The sequence below is a fragment of the Schistosoma haematobium genome, chromosome 1 (assembly GCF_000699445.3).
Source record: "Schistosoma haematobium chromosome 1, whole genome shotgun sequence".
NCBI classification, from domain to species: domain Eukaryota; kingdom Metazoa; phylum Platyhelminthes; class Trematoda; order Strigeidida; family Schistosomatidae; genus Schistosoma; species Schistosoma haematobium.
This window is the reverse complement of record NC_067196.1, coordinates 37,128,697-37,152,653: the sequence shown is the minus strand read 5'-3', so window position 1 is coordinate 37,152,653 and position 23,957 is coordinate 37,128,697. Positions and strand designations below refer to the sequence as shown.

The window sequence follows — 23,957 nt, the reverse complement described above, 5'->3', positions numbered from 1 at the left end:
GCCGCGTTTTTGGAGCCGTCGAAAAACAAGGTCAAGATGTTGAGGATGGGATTTATTGTCTAGACTTGCAAACAAATACCACCAACATAAGGATGCACAAAGTTGTGACCTATTAATGAATAGTGGTCAGACTTTTTAAAAGTCTGGGCAGAATCTATCAAGCCAAAAACATACGCAAAAATTCGTAGGGTTCAAAGGGAGTGGTGATAGACATTTTAAGAAACTCATCTGCGACCACAAGAACTCGGTTGCACACTTCAACCAAGTTTAGTTCCGGAAAGACAGTCTTACCTTTCAGCATGGCTCTCAGGTCGTGGATGTTTGACCAGAGATTACGATTAGGTGCAGTTCTCGTATTGGGTCATCTGTAATAACCGTTGAACTACTATATTTTCTGCTTTTTGGGCTGCATGTGCAATGTAGATACCGATGGGCTGCCAGATGTCCGGATAGTTCCAACGTCTGTCATATGGTTGAATTCTTTTTCGGGTAATATGTGCTTTTCCTGAGCTAGTAGGCACGCTTTCGAGAATTCAGGTGCTTCTGTGATCCCAAACTGATGTGTAACGCTGGTCATGGCACATGGGTATACGGTTGTGGTTTTTAAATTTCACGGCCATTGTCGAGTATCGGGTGGATGCATGAATCGGTTATAAGTTTAATCGTGAGTGAGCATAACCTAAGAATAGAAAGTGAAGTTCAATATATGTTATTTTGTATTGTCATCTTTCAACCTGTTTGCTTGGATCGATGAACAGGTTGAAGTGTTGTGGATGATTTATACCGATGAGTGGCATGGCAACGTCTGCAACAACGAAAAACCAGCGAATATATCTGTATAACTCCACATTAAGGTAACCACACCTTTTACCGTAAGCGGCTATCGGTTTCTCGTTTTCCACCAGTGAATTGAAGGTTGGATTTTATACAATCACTGGTATTCGCGGGAAGGACGCTTACTCCTGCTCCGATGTAGATAAAACGATGACCGTTCACAATCATGTCAGTAATTTATAACAGGCGGCTATATCTACCGAGTATGTTTGCCATTATCGCGTGGCAGCAGTGGAATATTCATGAAGGTTTGTTGCAATGCATGGTTCGAAGTTCAGAAATACATGGTTCCCTGCTATTTCTAAGCGATCCATCATGGTTGGCTTGGAAAGAGCGCTAATTAAGTTTACTTGCTTCCTGTGGTCTAGAAGCAGTTACTTTTTATGACTTACTTCTCTGGAGAGTATTGAATTCTCTGCGACCGTGATGAAGATTAAGAAAAAGAGTAAAAATATTACAGGAATTTATGGTTTTGTTTCGTGTCGTGTGAGGCTTTTGTTTGGTGATTGGGAGACTTTAGCTTAGGTTTATTGCATAAGACTAATATAGTCAGCATCTGAGTAGATGAGTTCCCAAACTATTTATTTTGTGAACTTATGTGGTTGTTCAGGAATTTGAAAACCATTTTATTCAGACACCAAGTTACTTTTTGGCCTCTGTTCTAACAAGTGATGCTTTCCACTTTTTTGTTACGCGATGTGTTTCAGTTGAGACGTAGTACGTAACTGTGTTTATAACTCTTATCATCTCTCATTTGAGGTCGAGCTCCAACTGGCTCTCTAATTTTTGTCAGAAAAAAATAACTCGTAAACCTGAACATCATAACCAAAAGTACATTCAAGTATTTCTACTGATCAATTCCGTTCAAAATCATTCACAAGAACTGATAATTTTCCAGACAAGTTTCGGTTCCAAATGTGACAAGCGGGGCTTTGAAACTGCTTGGTACTAGTTATGTACGTCTGTGAGCTTTGCAGTATTTCGTTTAAAACAGAACAGGTACACGAAAATTATTCTGGTCGATACTAATATTTAACAGGAAAGTTATGAACATGATATTAGTGAAAAACACCACAAAAAGTTTGAGGAAAATGAATTCAATTATGGACGGCAACCGTACGTTAATATAAATTTAGTCTTATATAAGTTTAGGTCTCACTTTTGTTCTATATGCCATTGTGGAAACATACAGGGCCTGAAGTGCTGGATCAACCACACTAAGAGCTCTCGTCATCAAATGAATTTGAAATCTTTCTATGAATTTTATGGAATTGAGTGAGTTCTACTCTTTATCAAGCACCAATAGTTCTCTTTTTTTAATTGTCGTTGTTTTTTAGAATTCAGTTTTTGAGGGAATTGGTGGGTAGTTACAGTGTGCTTTTACGAATAATCTTTTCAAGGGTGGGTATGTAGTTACCGATGAATGGAATTTTGCGGACTTTATTTATATAGTACCCACTACTTATATGAGATATGTCCTCACTGTAGTGAAAAATTCACTCACAGAGACTGGCGTTTGGAGGGACTTTGCTGTAGTGTGAATGATTGTGGTTTGGTATTAGGAGCATACAACAAATATCATGATTACGATAGTATTTTGCATAGCCACTGAGTCAATCAACAATAAATCATGACCAGTTACTAGAATTCTAAATAGTGTATCTTCGGGAATTGAGCCTTGTTGAGCTTCACATGAAAATGTTCTCATGAGGTTCAGTAAATATTGCTGTTATTTGTAACGATAATGTTCTAGGCGCCATCCTGGCTGAAAAGATTTTGCCCGATAGAAGTTGCTGTTACATGAGTTGTCTGGGATATACTACAAATTTGGGGTTGGAGTGTCGTTTGTTACGTGAGAGCAGATACTTACAAGACCTATATTATTCCAGCCATAATAAAAGCAATGATACCCCTACATAGTAACTTCGAATATCATTTTCCAGTGGTCAAGAATATCAAAATTGACTTATATATCGTGAGTAAAGGGAACTAGAATGTTAGTAGCTATTTTGTAACCGACGACTTCGAAACCGCTTGTGATTGCCGTTTGGAATTCTGCAACAATACCCAATGAATTTTAGATTCGCGTTTTCTTTACGATTGAGCATCATTGTTATCTATATCAATGTACTCAGATTTAAATTAACTTGTTTTGACTATCTAATTGATACTGCTTGTATGCTATTTTATAGCCCCCAGACTGTGTTGTTACAAGAACCACTTCAGTCTGGCCGCGAACCTAAAACATGTAGGTTTGTTTATGTTAGTTAATTTTATCTTTATTATATAATTGCTTAACGTTTCGTAATGTTTATACCTCATGTTTAGAAATGATAACAAAATTTTCCGTTACACCATATTTCTACCAAGGGTCTCGCAGTTGCTTTATCTAAAAATACCATGGTACATTTGTACTTATTGCATCCAAATCGGCTTTTCCATAGAGGTCAGGTGGTAAGAATAGATATTTAGCATCTATGTTGGGTAAATTTAGATTATCCAACTTGACAGGTCGGTAAACCTTGATCCTATACCGGAAATGAACAAAGCTGTACTCATTTAACCCTATCCAATACAATTTATTTATTTTAACGAATAAATATTGGTACAAAGGGGAACAGAAGACATATGGGCCACACAAATCACGTGATTTGTATGTGAGCTATGATACTGCCAGGGTGCCCAAACCGAAGCGGGTGGTTTTCCTAGGGGGCCACTCCCGAAGTCTTCGACCTATGGGTCTGATCCACAAGGCCGTGAAGCAACGTCGGAAGATGCAGTCCCATGGTTACCGGTGGCCAACGATTGGTTCATACGCCATTTGTTCCCTTAGGATCCTGAAGCCCATGTACACGACTGGTTTGGAATCAGGGTTTTATAACTTCTCTAGGTGGATCCTTTGTATCCACGAATCCAATTAAAGCGCCGGACATTCACTTCTCGTTCTCTCAATTGCGTAAACAACACACCCGCCATGAGAAGGAAGTGAGTAGGACTATTCTGGCAGTGGTTGTATACGCGTGGCCATGTGAAAGCATTTCGAGAGGGCGAGCGGACTCTCCCCACCCCCGACCGTACCAGGGCATTTAGGGGCATCCAATACAATTCTTTGCACAGATGTGCATCGACATAAGTTGGGACACCATATCGCCATAGCGAAATAAAATCGACATGAATACTAAAGCAGTCGGAATAATGGTTGTATCAGTAATAACAGAAACGACCAAGCATATAAAATATCACTCAAATACAGGCCCGGCGTTTGCGCAACAAAAGTTGGAAATAATATCACACCTCAATATAAATGATAAAAATGATTATATTTCCATTCCCACACCAGTCCTCCAACCATTTGGTTAGGATTATCATCCGAGCCCAAAACGGTTGGTCAGTCAGTCAGTAACAACGTAGAACTTCGTACGTGCGTACATCAGTTCGAGTTACCACACCACATTAGCACAGAGATGCAGTTGTCGATTCAAATCCCGTAGTGGTAGCGGTAGCAAGAGTATAAGCAGTAATCGGGAAGATTACGGTTTGGAGATGTTATTCAAGGAGTATAACCCAGCGAAATAAATTTGGAAAGAGGGAAAAAGGGACATAAAGAATTCAGAAGATTAAAATTTGGGAGAACACGAAGAGTGGATGCACCTGCGCCATTGCAAACGATTTTGAGCCATGTCATTCAGGGTCTCTCACCATCGGTTGCTATCATCTCACGGTCCCCAACAAGGTAGTCTACACCTAGCAATATGATTCAGTCCACTTGTCAGTGATTTCATGGACTTGTGCCATGTTTTAGTCTGGCCGCCCCTAGCTTTCTTACAATCTACTCCTATACAACAAAACATCGCACATTGAGGCAGTCGGTGGTTGGGCATACGTGACACGTATCCCAGCCATCTCAACTGATGAAGTTTCACTACGTCATCAATTGATTTGCTATCTTCACCTAGTACCCGTTTCCTAACAACTGCATTACTTACTCGATGGTCCCAGGATATGCGAGCAATATTTCGAAGACACCTATGATCAAATACTAGTAGCCTACGGATATCCTCTACTCTTACCGGCCATGTTTCACTGCCATAAAGTAGGACGGAACGAACTGCTGCGCAGTAAACATGTCCTTTGGTTGATAGACGGATATCTCGCCTACGCCATAAATGACGCAAGTTGTCAAAAGCTAGTCGAGCCTTCTGTATCCGTGCTGAGATTTCGTCACACACCAGACCACAAGAGCTGATGAGACTTCCAAGATAAGTGAAGCGGTCGACACACTCAACTACTTCACTCCCTATCACTAGTTTAGGTGTCGATGTAACCCAATCCTGAAGCAACATTTTGCATTTCGAGGGGAGAATCGCCTGCCGAACATGCTTGCATTGTTGCTTAGAGTGGTCAGAAGACTGCATTTTGTCAGTGTCTTCACCAAATAGAACTATATCACCGGCATATTTTAGGTCAACAAGTGAGTCTCCCGGTAGAAGTTCAATCCCTGGAAATCTAGACGAGGAAAGTGTTATTACTAAAAGTACGTCAACGACAAAGTTGAACAAAAATGGAGAGAGTGGACAGCCCTGACGAACACCACTTGAGGCAATCAATTCTGATGACAGTTCGCCATAAGCTCTCACTCTACCAGTTGTGTTCGAGTAGAGAGCCTGTATAAGGTTAATGCGCTTCTTTGGTACTCCTTTCAGTGACAAACACTGCCATAGAACCTTACGATAAACAGAGTCGAATGCCGCCTTAAGGTCGAGAAATACTACCATTGTGGGGCGTCTGAATGTGTGTCTGTGTTCTAGAACCTGACAAAGTGTGAATATCTGATCTATACAACCACGTCCAGGTCGAAAACCAGCCTGATTTTCTCTAGTCTGTTCTTCACGAGCTTTGGTTAGGCGTCGAAGTATTATTGAAGCTAACATTTTAGACACTATATTAGTCAAACTGATTCCTCTGTGATTGTCACAAGAGGACTTTTGTCCTTTCTTATAGACTGGCACAATCAGTGATTGAGACCAGTCAGCTGGGATTACGTTCAGTTCCCAAATTCTACCTAAGACCTCGGTTAATCTCATTGCTTATACTGGACCACCATCCTTAAGAATCTCAGGAGTAAACCTGTCAGGGCCTGCTGCTCTCCCTCGTTTCAGATTTCCTATGGCTTTTTCAACTTCGTAAAGGGACGGAGGACCTAAATTAACTTGCCATTCAGGTTGACTAGAGATCGTGGGAAACCGAAGTGTGGCTGAAGGCCAGTTGAACTGATCCCTAAAGTGTTCTGCCCATCGATCCAATCTCCTGGATTGAGAATGAATAATATGTCCATCTTTCTCTGAGATTGTTACGCTAACGGTCGGGTTCCTAATTCCGGTTTCCTTAACGAGTCTGAACAATTGTCTGCTATTACTTATTGCCGCTGCCTTTTCCATCTCTCTTGCTTTCGCTACCCACCACTGTTTACGATCATTGCGTAGACTTCTTGTCAGCTTGTGCTTAAGCTGACTCCGCTCTTCATTATGTTCAGAGTCAGGTGGATTGAGTTTCCGAGCATCTATCAGCGCGATAGTTGCTGCTGAGATCCAGTGTTTCTCCTTAACTTTACGGTTTACCTTACTAGCAGATATCACTGCTGTTTCCACAGCTTTTCGGATATCGTTCCATGCTGCATCGGGGTGGGCATCACATACATGGCTGCCTAACTGTTTTCCTAGTTGTTCCTGAAATATACTCTTAGCTTGACTATCATTAAGTAGGCCCCTAAGAGGTTTCCTTTTAGTGTTTTCCTACATCCAGTAAGACGCAGGCAAATACGCGCTCGTACTAGAGCATGATCTGAATCTAAGCATGTGCTCCAGAATGAGCGACAGTCTTCTATCGAGCCCCTCCATCGGTGGCTGATAGCGATGTGATCTATTTGGGTCCAACGTTGAGAAGAATTAGGGGATCGCCATGTTGAAAGATGTTTTTCCTTATGCTTATAGTTAGTATTTGCAAGGAACAGGCGGTTATCTGAGCATAGCTGCAACAGACGGTAGCCATTATCTGTTCTTTGAGCCACGACATCATAAGATCCACTTAGGTGTCTTTCCCTATCGCTTAGTTTACCTACTTGAGCATTAAAGTCACCGGCCACTATTACTACATCAGAGCGCCTAGCTTTTCGGAGAAGGTCCGAAAGCTTTCTGTAAAACTCATCTTTTACATCATCTGAGCTGCAGTCAGTGGGAGAATAGGCAGAGACGACGAAGAGGCAACGACGAGTGTCCCTATCTTTTCGGATTCTTACTGTTCCGTTCAGTCGGACAGCGCACAAACGACTGTCTACTGGGATCCACTCTAAGAGAGCTAGTTCTGCCCTAGGACTCAATGCTATACCTACGCCGGCGAGGCCACGGGTAGCAGAATCAGGGCTTCCAGATACACGAAGCGTAAATCGAGTTGGTTCTTTATTTTGGTATGGTGAGGTCAAATGAATGACGCTACTTGGATCCTGTATGCGCGTTTCGAAGACGCAGCACACATCGATGGCGCGAGATTCTAAAGTTTTAGCTAAGGAAGCCTGCTGTCCTATTTGGCAAAGTGTTCGTACGTTAAAAGCTCCTACGTATAGTTTAGAGCGTGGTTTCAGGAGACCAGGAATGGGGTTCCACGTACTCGAATCGTTCGCCCTAGCGGTGCGAGATGATAAAGAGACGTGAGGAGGGTTAGTCGGGGAGATAAGAGAGGTATTAGGAGGTGTAGGAAGGATTTGAATCTGACCAACTTGGTCTCGTGTGCTGTTACGGGTATGAGGGCTGATGTCACTTCCCGGCTGCCCACACCGTGGAAGGGTATTTCTTGAGGAACCTGAAAAGGAAATTGGATTAGTGTTGGTCTTGACGACCTGGGAGCGTGACCGCAGAGCCCAAGGGACAACTGCTTGAGGCCGGTCGCACACGGCCTTTTTGTGGAAGGTTTTTGACGTGTTAGCTCCGTTCTTCAAAGGGCCTTACCGCCGGAGACGGAAATCCGTGAGGTAAGGTGAGGTGTGACATTTTTAGGGTCGACCTTTTCCAATCCCTTCCTTCCTTGTGGGAAGGCAGCATCGCTGCAGATGCTGGTTGTCCGAGGGAAACACCTTACTGCTGTCACACCTCTCCACAGTCAGCATTATGACTTCGCCCTCAGACCTTGAGTTGCTGCTTTTAGTCTTACCGTTCACCAATCGACCTGCCTGGCATGGTAGAACCTACAGGAACATATGTTCCAGCCAATATAGCTCGGTTGGGTCATCACGATAGGCAAGCCCGACCACCGCGTCAAGGTAGCAGCACAAACGACTGTCTACTGGGATCCAGTTTAAGAGAGCTAGTTCTGCCCTAGGACTCACGGTTGGTACCACCAGTCAGTGGCTTTGTGGACTAATATAGCACTGATTTAGCATCACCCAATTCTCTTCTAACCTACCCCTACTCTATTCAGTATCGCGCAGTGAAGTAGACGTCTGTTGCCTATGTGTAACCCAGTTCATAGGCGCCTCAGTTTCGTCAACTGCCATCATCTTTGGTTCCAGGATTCTAGAGATACAAGTGGCATAAAACCCATCTAGTTCGCTGGTCACCGCGGGGAGAAATGGTTATGAGTTTCGGAGGATTCACTTAGCGGAGTCGGGAAACCCTGTTCACAAACCAATGGTGTACATGGGCTCCAGGATCCTGAGGGGACAAAAAGGATATGAAACTTTTGTTGGTCATCGGCTACTATGAGGCTACATCTTCTAAAGTTACCCCACTGCCTTATGAATTAGACCTCTAGGTTAAAGGCTCGAAGTGTGGCCTCTTAAGAAAACCACCTGTCTCGGTTTGGGTATCCCGGCAGTATTCCAGCACTCACACAAATCGAATGATTTATGTGGTGCATGTATTTGATGCCTCCTTGTAACAATGTTTATGTGTTTAGATAAATAAAAATTGTAAGTGCGCTTAACCTTCAGTCAGTATGTTCCAGGTTAAAAATCGGCCCCACCTACTTCAATTTAGGCAACCGAGTAGTATCATTAGCTTTCATGTGGGAAGCGTGACTCAGATCTAAGTACATGGTGAATTAGTTCAAAAAGGGGTATATCTGATGTAGGTCTATCAACTTGTCGATTCTGATTTTAGGTCGATGGCTCTAAGCACGATCTCCTTGGCGAAGTGCATACTACGGTTTAAGAGCCTCAAATGTCACTATTTTCACACAAGTCATAATTCAAAAAAGAATGAGTACAAATACACACCTGCAAATTTTAACTTTTATCGTGAACTAGTTTATTTCCCATCACTATATATAACTGTCACATGTTAGTTGATGTTAGTCAGAATCGATTTCAGTGGAACAGAAGCATTCAATTTCTTTCCCTAAATCCTGAGCTTCAGTAGGGACATTTTTGCTATGTTGTACTTTGATTATAACCAATTGCAGATCTATTTTAAGACCTAAGTCTTTAAAACTGTAATTTTCTAAATTTCTACGATACTTTTCCTTTAATCAGGTCAGAAATCTGACGCAGTCAGCAATGGTCTTCGTACACGCAATGGGAAACGTTCATCTGATACCTTCCAATCATCACATAACAAGTGTAATCGAAATATTTCTTCCACTCAGTTATCTAAGAAACCAAGAATTTCAAATACTTCTAGTCATGAAGGTGGGATGATGCTAAACATTGTAAGTAATTTCCTTAGTGTAATTGTTAAGTGGCAACTGCACTCACTTATAATTTCCGTTGCGTATATTTATAACAAAGTAATGACAATTTCTGATTCAAGTTGAATTCTTGTTGTGTTTAGGTCATTTTTGTCATATCTGTTTTCTCGTTTCAGTTAGAAACTATTGATAAAGATTCGGTAAATACACGTAAGCAAGAGAAGCAAATTCAAAAGATAACCATTATTAACTCTAAAGGTAAACATCAAAGTATATCAAAGCGGTTAACTAATGAGCTACGCTGTAAAGTAAGTAAATCTACTAGTTCAAACCGTTGTGACCCTAAAAAAAAGAAATCTGAACGGGAGAATTATTCCCCTGTTTACCCTAAAATAGTTACGTGCCCATCAACTTCTCCAAAACCAATTACAATTCAGCCTGTAAGCGAAAACACAAAGAAATGTGGAGAACTCCAGTGTATGGAGAAAGCTTTATTAATTTCTCAAGAACTTCAATCACTTAAAATCAAACAAGATGAACTGGAGGAAAAATTACAGACTGTTGAAACTGAGTTAAATTTGGTGAGTGTCAGTTGCATATATCTTACAAAAGTTTTTTATTTTGTATCTTAGCTACAGTTTGTATCTCATTCTGGCTCCAGATCATTTGCTTCTGTACAATCGTGTTTTTTGTGTAATTTTACAGATAATGTGTAAACTAACTGTCTAATTTTTCCGTAGTAAAACAGGACAACTGTCTCCTACTGTTGCACTATAAAATACCTATTCTCATTGTTTCAGCAGTTGGAGTCTCGACTTTATAATTCACAGAAATGAAATCTGAATTGTAATCGGTTCTACTGTGAATAGGATCTTAAAATTAAATTCAACAGAGGTATTGTCACACAAACTATCTCCCTTATGTGATATTTCTTCCTCTAAATGCTTTTAGGTAAACAGAACACATCAACGCTTCATTTAGTATTATTATCTTCAGAGTTTAATTCAGATGATAAAAGTACTTTGAGGAACTCAGACTCTTTTATCTGGTCGCTCAGTTTTATTATTTTTCACGACGCGGGTGTATAATACTTTTAATATGAGAATATTTTGGGATTTCTCAAAATTGGTATCTAACTACTTTCACACTTCAATTGTATCATCTTAGGGAGAGATTTTCCGGTCAAAGTTTACTGGCTATCTATATTATGGAAAGGCTAACTATAAATGCGAGATGTTTTTTTTTCATTTCACACCTAAATAAATTTATCGCTCTTCAGTATTTCCGTGGTTTCTTCTGAAGATTTAAAATTATACTTGTTTATGAATTATAACTGCTAAAAAATCCGTCGCTTATATTTGAATTGAAAATAAATAGATAAACTTGAACGTAACTTTTACTAGGTTCAGCTCGTAATATCCAAGTTGTTTTTTAGCTCTATGTTCATACGTTTATTGATCGCTATATATAATGGTATTTTATTAAAGTTATTAAAAAAAGACGATATTACTAAGTCAATTATCTTTTTTCCCATATAAAGATGGTCTAATCTTGACTTTAACAAAGATATCAGATGAAAAGACCACTAATTGTAATGTACGAAGGTTTTCTAAAACCCTATGTTATATTCATTTCATTTTGTTTATCACTACATTGGTTTCATCACAACTTAATTTATGTAACGCTTCTATTCCTGAAATTTTTAAGGATGGTGGTCCAATATTAGCAGTGAGATTGACTGAGGTCTTAGGTAGAATTTGGGAACTGGACGTAATCCCATCTGACTGGTCTCAATCACTGATTGTGTCAGTCTATAAGAAAGGACAAAAGTCCTCTTGTGACAATCATAGAGGAACCAGTTTGACTAATATAGTGTCTAAAATGTTAGCTTCAATAATACTTCGACGCCTAACCAAAGCTCGTGAAGAACAGACTAGAGAAAATCAGGCTGGTTTTCGACCTGGACGTGGTTGTATAGATCAGATATTCACACTACGTCAGGTTCTAGAACACAGACACACATTCAGACGCCCCACAATGGTAGTATTTCTCGACTTTGTCGTTGACGTACTTTTAGTAATAACACTTTCCTCGTCTAGATTTCCAGGGATTGAACTTCTACCGGGAGACTCACTTGTTGACCTAAAATATGCCGGTGATATAGTTCTATTTGGTGAAGACACTGACAAAATGCAGTCTTCTGACCACTCTAAGCAACAATGCAAGCATGTTCGGCAGGCGATTCTCCCCCTCGAAATGCAAAATGTTGCTTCAGGATTGGGTTACATCGACACCTAAACTAGTGATAGGGAGTGAAGTAGTTGAGTGTGTCGACCGCTTCACTTATCTTGGAAGTCTCATCAGCTCTTGTGGTCTGGTGTGTGACGAAATCTCAGCACGGATACAGAAGGCTCGACTAGCTTTTGACAACTTGCGTCATTTATGGCGTAGGCGAGATATCCGTCTATCAACCAAAGGACGTGTTTACTGCGCAGCAGTTCGTTCCGTCCTACTTTATGGCAGTGAAACATGGCCGGTAAGAGTAGAGGATATCCGTAGGCTACTAGTATTTGATCATAGGTGTCTTCGAAATATTGCTCGCATATCCTGGGACCATCGAGTAAGTAATGCAGTTGTTAGGAAACGGGTACTAGGTGAAGATAGCAAATCAATTGATGACGTAGTGAAACTTCATCAGTTGAGATGGCTGGGACACGTGTCACGTATGCCCAACCACCGACTGCCTCGATGTGCGATGTTTTGTTGTATAGGAGTAGATTGTAAGAAAGCTAGGGGCGGCCAGACTAAAACATGGCACAAGTCCATGAAATCACTGACAAGTGGACTGAATCATATTGCTAGGTGTAGACTACCTTGTTGGGGACCGTGAGATGATAGCAACCGATGGTGAGAGACCCTGAATGACATGGCTCAAAATCATTTGCAATGGCGCAGGTGCATCCACTCTTCGTGTTCTCCCAAATTTTAATCTTCTGAATTCTTTATGTCCCTTTTTCCCTCTTTCCAAATTTATTTCGCTGGGTTATACTCCTTGAATAACATCTCCAAACCGTAATCTTCCCGATTACTGCTTATACTCTTGCTACCGCTACCACTACGGGATTTGAATCGACAACTGCATCTCTGTGCTAATGTGGTGTGGCAACTCGAACTGATGTACGTACGTACGAAGTTCTACGTTGTTACTGACTGACTGATTCTACTTTTCTATATTTATCCTCGGTTTCGGTATGGAACATGAAAGGAAATCGTAGAGAAAAACAATGTGGCGAGAAGGCTATTGTGTTGTGGAAAATAAGTGGTGTTAGTTAAGTTCAGCAATAATTTATGATATGAATATGATTGAAGGTTCACTGGCCTTGAGCGATTGTCTGCTTATAACTACATATGGCAATATTCCAATTATTTTATATATCTATTTCCTTGCCCTTAATCCAAGTTTTTATATTTTAATCTAGGTCAAAGCTAAAAGGCGTGAGTTGAAACAGGAACGATCCAATCTACTACGAGGTATGTTTTGGATTTTTTTGAGGATGAACATATTGCTAATTCATTGAAGCGCATATCTGGTTCCGTGGAATAAGCCAATCGTTTTTATGCTTTAACAAGCAAAATGACAGTTTCTTAGTAATACTTATTTTTATCGATTGTCTCACTTCTTTAAGAATTGCTCAAGCAAAAGCAATAACGGTGCCGTTTTAGTTGGAGTACATCATTAATGTATTATTTATCAGTTAGTGCATAGTCCTTCTACGATGTGCCATGAATTTATATATTATCTTAATAGTGCACATCTGATTCGATACCCAAAGATTAGACCTAACAGTCCGATCTTAATTAAATGGTGAATGAGTGACTTACCTCCAATAACTTATGGTGTTTATCATGTTTATTCTGTACATAAACACGTCACTTTATTTATTGAAAGGCGATTCATCTAGTTAGTGATCTTGTCTTTGATTTCTGATCATTCAGGGGCTTAAATCAATAATTCATTTTCGTGAATAGCGATCATTTTGCTACATTATACCTTTGTGTTTATCTGTCACTTAACATTCTATACGTTGATCTTAACAATCGACGATTCGTTCGTCGGATCATCGAAAAATCTCATCTGTAACATTACCGTCACTGATTTCCTAGATATGTTTAACCATGAGGGATATGTAGTAATTCAGTGTTAGGGGTTTTGCGTGAAAAATATTTATTAGATAATGATTGGTAAACTTTGTTGTTGTCTTTGACCAGTCACCAAGTCCCTGGAATTCTTTATTGGGTCCATCGACATGCTGTTATAGACGTCGAAGAAATATGATGGAGTTGTCTACTCTTTTCTAAGGTCTTTTTAAGTTCAGATTAAATTGTGACGGCCTATAGAGTTGGAGGAAATAGATTGTCAGTTATGTTGAGAGACAATTAAGAATCGATTATATTTGTCACATGTACTACTTATATTTTTCCTTATTATGGATATCTTCTCGTACCTACATTTGTTTACGCTTTTTATTATCATTCTTACCAAGTACAGATTTGTGTACTTGACTTCAAGCCATATTCTAAGTGTCAGTCAGTCAGTAACAACGTAGAACTTCGTACGTACGTACATCAGTTCGAGTTGCCACACCACATTAGCACAGAGATGCAGTTGTCGATTCAAATCCCGTAGTGGTAGCGGTAGCAAGAGTATAAGCAGTAATCGGGAAGATTACGGTTTGGAGATGTTATTCAAGGAGTATAACCCAGCGAAATAAATTTGGAAAGAGGGAAAAAGGGACATAAAGAATTCAGAAGATTAAAATTTGGGAGAACACGAAGAGTGGATGCACCTGCGCCATTGCAAATGATTTTGAGCCATGTCATTCAGGGTCTCTCACCATCGGTTGCTATCATCTCACGGTCCCCAACAAGGTAGTCTACACCTAGCAATATGATTCAGTCCACTTGTCAGTGATTTCATGGACTTGTGCCATGTTTTAGTCTGGCCGCCCCTAGCTTTCTTACAATCTACTCCTATACAACAAAACATCGCACATCGAGGCAGTCGGTGGTTGGGCATACGTGACACGTGTCCCAGCCATCTCAACTGATGAAGTTTCACTACGTCATCAATTGATTTGCTATCTTCACCTAGTACCCGTTTCCTAACAACTGCATTACTTACTCGATGGTCCCAGGATATGCGAGCAATATTTCGAAGACACCTATGATCAAATACTAGTAGCCTACGGATATCCTCTACTCTTACCGGCCATGTTTCACTGCCATAAAGTAGGACGGAACGAACTGCTGCGCAGTAAACATGTCCTTTGGTTGATAGACGGATATCTCGCCTACGCCATAAATGACGCAAGTTGTCAAAAGCTAGTCGAGCCTTCTGTATCCGTGCTGAGATTTCGTCACACACCAGACCACAAGAGCTGATGAGACTTCCAAGATAAGTGAAGCGGTCGACACACTCAACTACTTCACTCCCTATCACTAGTTTAGGTGTCGATGTAACCCAATCCTGAAGCAACATTTTGCATTTCGAGGGGAGAATCGCCTGCCGAACATGCTTGCATTGTTGCTTAGAGTGGTCAGAAGACTGCATTTTGTCAGTGTCTTCACCAAATAGAACTATATCACCGGCATATTTTAGGTCAACAAGTGAGTCTCCCGGTAGAAGTTCAATCCCTGGAAATCTAGACGAGGAAAGTGTTATTACTAAAAGTACGTCAACGACAAAGTTGAACAAAAATGGAGAGAGTGGACAGCCCTGACGAACACCACTTGAGGCAATCAATTCTGATGACAGTTCGCCATAAGCTCTCACTCTACCAGTTGTGTTCGAGTAGAGAGCCTGTATAAGGTTAATGCGCTTCTTTGGTACTCCTTTCAGTGACAAACACTGCCATAGAACCTTACGATAAACAGAGTCGAATGCCGCCTTAAGGTCGAGAAATACTACCATTGTGGGGCGTCTGAATGTGTGTCTGTGTTCTAGAACCTGACAAAGTGTGAATATCTGATCTATACAACCACGTCCAGGTCGAAAACCAGCCTGATTTTCTCTAGTCTGTTCTTCACGAGCTTTGGTTAGGCGTCGAAGTATTATTGAAGCTAACATTTTAGACACTATATTAGTCAAACTGATTCCTCTGTGATTGTCACAAGAGGACTTTTGTCCTTTCTTATAGACTGGCACAATCAGTGATTGAGACCAGTCAGCTGGGATTACGTTCAGTTCCCAAATTCTACCTAAGACCTCGGTTAATCTCATTGCTTATACTGGACCACCATCCTTAAGAATCTCAGGAGTAAACCTGTCAGGGCCTGCTGCTCTCCCTCGTTTCAGATTTCCTATGGCTTTTTCAACTTCGTAAAGGGACGGAGGACCTAAATTAACTTGCCATTCAGGTTGACTAGAGATCGTGGGAAACCGAAGTGTGGCTGAAGGCCAGTTGAACTGATCCCTAAAGTGTTCTGCCCATCGATCCAATCTCCTGGATTGAGAATGAATAATATGTCCATCTTTCTCTGAGATTGTTACGCTAACGGTCGGGTTCCTAATTCCGGTTTCCTTAACGAGTCTGAACAATTGTCTGCTATTACTTATTGCCGCTGCCTTTTCCATCTCTCTTGCTTTCGCTACCCACCACTGTTTACGATCATTGCGTAGACTTCTTGTCAGCTTGTGCTTAAGCTGACTCCGCTCTTCATTATGTTCAGAGTCAGGTGGATTGAGTTTCCGAGCATCTATCAGCGCGATAGTTGCTGCTGAGATCCAGTGTTTCTCCTTAACTTTACGGTTTACCTTACTAGCAGATATCACTGCTGTTTCCACAGCTTTTCGGATATCGTTCCATGCTGCATCGGGGTGGGCATCACATACATGGCTGCCTAACTGTTTTCCTAGTTGTTCCTGAAATATACTCTTAGCTTGACTATCATTAAGTAGGCCCCTAAGAGGTTTCCTTTTAGTGTTTTCCTACATCCAGTAAGACGCAGGCAAATACGCGCTCGTACTAGAGCATGATCTGAATCTAAGCATGTGCTCCAGAATGAGCGACAGTCTTCTATCGAGCCCCTCCATCGGTGGCTGATAGCGATGTGATCTATTTGGGTCCAACGTTGAGAAGAATTAGGGGATCGCCATGTTGAAAGATGTTTTTCCTTATGCTTATAGTTAGTATTTGCAAGGAACAGGCGGTTATCTGAGCATAGCTGCAACAGATGGTAGCCATTATCTGTTCTTTGAGCCACGACATCATAAGATCCACTTAGGTGTCTTTCCCTATCGCTTAGTTTACCTACTTGAGCATTAAAGTCACCGGCCACTATTACTACATCAGAGCGCCTAGCTTTTCGGAGAAGGTCCGAAAGCTTTCTGTAAAACTCATCTTTTACATCATCTGAGCTGCAGTCAGTGGGAGAATAGGCAGAGACGACGAAGAGGCAACGACGAGTGTCCCTATCTTTTCGGATTCTTACTGTTCCGTTCAGTCGGACAGCGCACAAACGACTGTCTACTGGGATCCACTCTAAGAGAGCTAGTTCTGCCCTAGGACTCAATGCTATACCTACGCCGGCGAGGCCACGGGTAGCAGAATCAGGGCTTCCAGATACACGAAGCGTAAATCGAGTTGGTTCTTTATTTTGGTATGGTGAGGTCAAATGAATGACGCTACTTGGATCCTGTATGCGCGTTTCGAAGACGCAGCACACATCGATGGCGCGAGATTCTAAAGTTTTAGCTAAGGAAGCCTGCTGTCCTATTTGGCAAAGTGTTCGTACGTTAAAAGCTCCTACGTATAGTTTAGAGCGTGGTTTCAGGAGACCAGGAATGGGGTTCCACGTACTCGAATCGTTCGCCCTAGCGGTGCGAGATGATAAAGAGACGTGAGGAGGGTTAGTCGGGGAGATAAGAGAGGTATTAGGAGGTGTAGGAAGGATTTGAATCTGACCAACTTGGTCTCGTGTGCTGTTACGGGTATGAGGGCTGATGTCACTTCCCGGCTGCCCACACCGTGGAAGGGTATTTCTTGAGGAACCTGAAAAGGAAATTGGATTAGTGTTGGTCTTGACGACCTGGGAGCGTGACCGCAGAGCCCAAGGGACAACTGCTTGAGGCCGGTCGCACACGGCCTTTTTGTGGAAGGTTTTTGACGTGTTAGCTCCGTTCTTCAAAGGGCCTTACCGCCGGAGACGGAAATCCGTGAGGTAAGGTGAGGTGTGACATTTTTAGGGTCGACCTTTTCCAATCCCTTCCTTCCTTGTGGGAAGGCAGCATCGCTGCAGATGCTGGTTGTCCGAGGGAAACACCTTACTGCTGTCACACCTCTCCACAGTCAGCATTATGACTTCGCCCTCAGACCTTGAGTTGCTGCTTTTAGTCTTACCGTTCACCAATCGACCTGCCTGGCATGGTAGAACCTACAGGAACATATGTTCCAGCCAATATAGCTCGGTTGGGTCATCACGATAGGCAAGCCCGACCACCGCGTCAAGGTAGGAGCTTCGGTCGGGATATTCTAAGTGTGAAGTCTATCGATACTATTTATTTGCCCATACCAATTAGGTCAAGCTAGGTTCGAACCTGTGGCTTAGTATCTGAAAGTCGAATGCTTTACCTATTGAGCCACCGCTCTCTAGTGTTATTTCTCTATCTCTGTTCGCTTGATGTCTTTTATTTAGATTATGACCATCTGAACTATTTGTCGCTCAGAATATAACTTTAATAAGTTTGATTCTTAAATAAAACGGATGTTCAGTATCTTAGTCACAAAAATTTATATCTATCACAAATTGTTCTGTTGTATATTCCATCCGCCTATCACAGTTCCATATAACAGTATTGGCAAATGTGGATTTGATCTGGTGGTTTTTGATATGAATTCATTGCAACTAACAGTTGTCTAAATGATAAAACTTCCCTCAGCATGAATTACTAGTACAGATTGTCTTACTTTCCTATTACTCGCCCTAGTTTTCTGGTTTTACGTTTTCTGTTGTAGGTTGAGGGGACAATTAAAACAAAAGGTAAAAGGTCGTATAAATCCATGAAGTCATAAACCACTTATCTGAGCCATGTTGGTCGATTTAGAACACTGGTTGGGTCCGCGTTGTTATTTTAACTGGTGGTTACAGACCTTGGGTAACATGGCTCAGAATCGGCCAAAATGACCTAGATACGTCCACTCTGTCTTCCCTTAAATCCTGAGTTTAAAAATCACGTTACTCTTTCTGATCAACTATGCTTTGATTGTATGAAGGTGTTCTTAAATTATCACACTCATTTTGTTCAGTGTCTGTGATATAACATCAATGTTATCGATACATTGTGTAAGTTTGCAACATAATAACGTCAGAAGCAAAATCCATCTTCTGTGTTACAGATATGTGTTGTGTCCATTAATATAATGGTTGCTGATGGCTTGTGTTTTGTAAGAAAATTATAGTATTTGTATTTGTAAAGCGTTTCAAATTACTTTTGCTATCGATCATCAGTTTATATTATCATGTTAACTACTAACGTTCAGATGCTTCTTCTGAGCAATCTTCTCCCCATAACTTTTACTTAATTCGTTGTCAATCTTGCTGTATATTGTTCATGCAATTAGTTCATAAATCTAACAATAAGATTGACGTGTATTTACAATTGAGTCATATTTTAAATTCCATAATGCCTACCCAATTGTCTTATTTTAATCATATTCACCTAGTGATTATTTTATCAAGTATTCATTTTTTATCTTCATTTGCAATCAATTACATAGCCACATAGTTAAGTTTTTTTTCTAGTAAATGTTTCTCTCATCTTTCGTTAAAATAGGACTTAATCATTCGGACTCTGATATTGAGAGTCACACGAACACTTCTCGTTCTGAGCCAACGGATATACGACAAAATGTCTCCTTACCAATTCAAAAATCGCATGTAAAAGTTGTTGCTTCTATAGCTCCTTTGGATACACCTGGTGTTGAAACATCCCATCCTACTCATTTTATGCCCAATCCAAAAGCAATAAATAAACAGCAAATTGGTATACCTTCAAGTTTATCGTCCGATGTAACAAGCAATCAACAACCAGGTGAGCTTTGGTTTTCTATTTTGCAATATATGAGCAACATGAGTCAGTGTATGAACTTTACATAGATAAGAAGTTTGTGAGTTTTATTGAGTAGTTAAAATGGGATCTGTTTGCTATCTATTCTTTTTTATGCCGATGTTACGAAAACTTCTATCTGTTCATCTGTTTTTTTAATAATTAGAATTAAACCAGTCTAAAAATGCTTTCACATCCTCGCCATCAATCCCTGAAACTACTTCAAACGTTCCTACAGCCTCCTGTGTTCCTCAAAGTCATACCTCTGCAGCTTCACAAAAAACAATATCTGATCCATTTAATCCAATACCTACCAGTTCAAATTCTAATGGTGTTGATTTAGAGCGTCTAGCTTTAATACGTCAAGCTCTTCAGTCACCAAACAGCTGGCAGTTCACTTTTGATGAAGTTGATCAAATGTTAAAGCAAGCAGCAGCTAAGGCTTCCACTAAAGCAGTTAATCAAAATGTTGGATCGTTAGGACACCCATCCCAAACAAGACCTACTGCAGACTTACCAATGACAGTCGAAGGTATACTAATTATTCCTAATATCTTTATTATTATACTAAGAATTCTTTCTGTGTATTTGCTCTCTCCCAAAGACCTGAATAAAATGTTTGCTTTTCATTCTTTATTTTAGATAAAATCACATCTCCACCGATAAAAGGTGAGCCAGTCATTTACCCAACAGCAAAGATCAAAGAGCAATCAATAGATTCAAGTGAAAAAAGTCACACTGTCACATCCGATTCATCTAAAACTACCGGCCCTCAAAGCTTACTACTCGAACCCCCTGTTCTTCGCATTTCACCTCCAAAACAAGTGAATAAATCATATATCTCCTCTTCTTGTTCGACGTCATCATCATCATCATCAGATGATGATGACGGTAGTCATGAAAAAGCGTGTAATGACAAGAAAATTTCATTTCCTTTTAGAGCTAAAGTTGAAACTGACACGAGTTACCCTCTTTTGAAATCGGAATCCAAATCTACGTGCGCATTATCCGATAAGGGTAATATTAAAATAGGTGAATTTCATGCTTTTGGTGGCTGCGCTACTGCTGTGATTGATATGGCTATAAACCCGGTTACAAATGTGGCTTATATTGGAGGACAGAACGGTACTATTGTCGAATGTGACCTTAAAGTATGAAACTAAACCTGATCCTATTTCTTTAATGAGTATTTCGAGTTGTAGCTTATATTGATGTGCTATATACTGTGTGATAAAATATATTTCATTTCTTTTATTTTCATATATATTATCTCATTATTATTTTTTGTTACATAAAGAATATATTCCCCGATTCCCCTAGTACGACCGAAGGTGGGGAGAGTTCTCTCTCTCTCTCTCTAAATACTGTCACATGGCCACGCGTATACAACCACTGCCAGGTAAATTCTCATGGCAGGTGTGTTGTTTACGCAATTGAGAGGACAATAAGTGATTGTCCGGCGCTTTAACCGGGTTGGTGGATACGGCTACCATGGGATTACATCTAAAGTTGCTCCACTGCCTTATGAATTAAACCTCTAGGTTAAAGGCTCAGGGTATGGCCTCCTAAGGAAATCACCTGTTTCGGTTTGGGCACCTGGGTAGTATCACAACCCACACACAAATCGGATGATGATTAATATGGGAAATATTATTCTTGCTTCAATAACATTCATTTATATTTTTTGTATACTACGTCACTTATCTACTCTTTTACATTCTCACTTTGTGTATTCATATTTTTAAACTTATATAGCAGTCGGCCTATGGTGGAAACCCTGTCCTATCTTAACAATCTCGAGTCACTGACTGGTCGAAAGTTGAATGCTGCTACCGAATACGAATACTGAAACCACGTACACCATTCAAACTGGTCGGATAGGGAGTGAAGTAGTCGAACGTGTTGACAACTTAACTTATCTTGGAAGTCTGATCAGCCCTAATGGGTTGATGTCTGACGAAACCTCAGCAAGGATTCAGAAAGCTCGTTTGGCTTTTGCCAACTTACGTCACCTATGGCGAAGACGAGATATCCATCCGCACGACTATCATAACCAGTATTTAGAAACTCTGGGTGACATGAGTCGGAATCGATCACAATGCCGTCGGTGTATACACTCTGTGTCTCCCCTTAAACTGTGAGATTAAAATTGCTTTATACCTTTTTTCTACGAACTAATTCTTTCTGCCTGTATCATATCATTATATACACTCTTTTTTTAAAATATTACTACCATTGAATTAACTACTATGAATTTGGTGTTCATCTTGTGCTAATGAGGCGTGGCAACCCGGACCAGTCAATATATATGCCTGATTCTACGTTGTAGCTGACCGACTGATTCAAATTGGCCTCCTCCAATGTCCGCACAATACCGCAGATCTGACAACAGATAGGGTTGGCTATATCTTTAAAAAGTCTTAATATCAATGTCTGTTGTATATCAGAGACCAGTATTCAAGACTAGTGAAATGCTACAAATTCGCTCTCCATCTGTTACTTCGAAAAGCTTGTTTCACTTGCGTTTATCCGGGGATTTGTGGCGTCTTTGTCTAGTTTTGCTGCCGTCGGTATCGCACTACGCGCTAGAAATGAAGCAGCACTGATCGATTGGATCCTTGTCTTCCCCCTGCATCTCAAGCTGGAATTCAGATGTCAGTAAATCGGTCACAGCTTCTGTTACAACTAAATATCAAACGGAGCTAGATTCAAGGCTAGCTACCAGCCCACCGAAAATTATAGATGAGCATTGGGCTGCAGTTGTGTGACGCCATAAAAACGACGAGTAAATTTGCTTACGGTTTCGCGAAACGTCCCGCTTATAAGCACTGTGTTTCTTCAGGCTCCTCACAATTCATTGAAGCCCGTCAGTCTATTCCAGGTGACCGCGAGTTTGACGGCAAACAAAGACTGTTACGTAATGATACTGGGCGAAGCTTGCGTAAGGATCAAGAAGTCTGCTAGTTGTGTAGTGAACAGAACGCGGGTAGGGACAGTTGAATTGTACTTAGCACAAAATTGCAGAGTTACTTGGTAAAATAGAAAGGTCAGTCAGCTACAACGTAGGACCAGGCACATTTATGCATCGGTCCAAGTTGCCATACCTCATTAACACAACAAGATGGACACCGGATTCATAATAGTAGTTAATTCAGAGGTGGTAATATATAAAAGAAAGACCGCAATAAGGATATAGTACAGGAAGAAAGAATTAGTTCGTAGAAAGAAAGATATGAAGCAATTTTAATCTCTTAGTTTAAGGGAAGATAGAGAGTGTATACACCGACGCCATTGTGATCGATTCTCAGCCATGTCATCAAGAGTCTCCAACCATTGCTTACGACAGTCACGCGGACTCCAACTAAGTAGTCTGCATCTACCAACATGGCTCAGACTAGAAGTTAGTGACTTCAAGCACTGATGCCATGTTTTGGTTTGGCCGCCCCTAACTTTCTTCCAACCGTCCCGAACACCCGTTAGCATTGCACGTCGTGGTAATCGGTGTTCAGGCATACGTAACACGTGGCCCAACCATCTCAGTCGATGAAGATTAACAACCTCATCAACTGATTTACCATCATTCCTTAATGCCCTGCGTCTAACCTCACTATTACTTATCCGGTGATCACAGCAGACGCCAGCAATATTTCTGAGCCATCTGTTGTCAAATACTAGTAGCTTACGAGTGTCTTCTACTCTTAATGGCCATGTTTCGCTGCCGTAAATTAAAACAGAACGGACTGCCGCGCAGTATTCTCGTCCTTTTATTGATAGACGGATATCTCGCCTTCGCCATAGGTGACGTAAGTTGGCAAAAGCCAAACGAGCTTTTCGAATCCGTGCTGAGATTTCGTCAGACACCAACCCATTAGGGCTGATCAGACTTCCAAGATAAGTTAAGTTGTCAACACGTTCGACTACTTCACTCCCTATCCTTAGTTCAGGTGTTGACGCAGACCAGTCCTGAAGCAACAACTTGCATTTCGAGGGAGAGAAGCGCATTCCAAACATTCTGGCATTGTTGCTCAGTGCTACCAAAAGACTGCATTTTTTCAGAGTCTTCACCAGACAGGACTGTGTCATCTGCGTATTCTGAGTCGATAAGTGGACCTCCTGGAAAGAGATCAATACCGGAGAATTCAGCAGACAAGAATGTTATTTCCATCAATAGGTCGATGATGAAGTTAAACAAAAATGGGGAAAGTGGACAGCCTTGACGGACACCACTTGAGGTTGCAAAAGCAGATGACAGTTCGCCATAAGCTCTGACTCGACTAGTAGTGTTCGAGTAAAGAGCCTTCACAAGGTTTATGTACTTCTGAGGTACGTCTTTCAATGACAG

The 23,957-nt window shown here is 41.0% G+C and overlaps 1 protein-coding gene across 3 annotated transcripts in view; it reads left to right on the top strand.

Annotated features, from left to right (window-relative positions):
• Positions 1–1,579: 1,579 nt before the first annotated feature.
• Positions 1,580–23,957, top strand: part of MS3_00010118 (uncharacterized protein) — a 39,610-nt gene continuing 17,232 nt past the window's right edge. The window contains exons 1-12 of one of the 3 annotated variants that reach the window (XM_051218461.1): positions 1,580–1,833; positions 1,874–1,950; positions 1,987–2,109; positions 3,027–3,082; positions 9,356–9,531; positions 9,687–9,720; positions 9,769–9,818; positions 9,864–10,091; positions 12,990–13,041; positions 19,343–19,600; positions 19,782–20,147; positions 20,258–20,766. In XM_051218461.1, the coding sequence (XP_051073928.1) occupies positions 1,789–1,833; positions 1,874–1,950; positions 1,987–2,109; positions 3,027–3,082; positions 9,356–9,531; positions 9,687–9,720; positions 9,769–9,818; positions 9,864–10,091; positions 12,990–13,041; positions 19,343–19,600; positions 19,782–20,147; positions 20,258–20,766 (1,974 nt within the window). In that variant the 5' untranslated portion in view covers positions 1,580–1,788. Of the gene's footprint in view, positions 1,834–1,873; positions 1,951–1,986; positions 2,110–3,026; positions 3,083–9,355; positions 9,532–9,686; positions 10,092–12,989; positions 13,042–19,342; positions 19,601–19,781; positions 20,148–20,257; positions 20,767–23,957 lie in introns of all 3 variants that reach the window. The other 2 variants (XM_051218460.1, XM_051218462.1) reach the window with 2 other exon arrangements.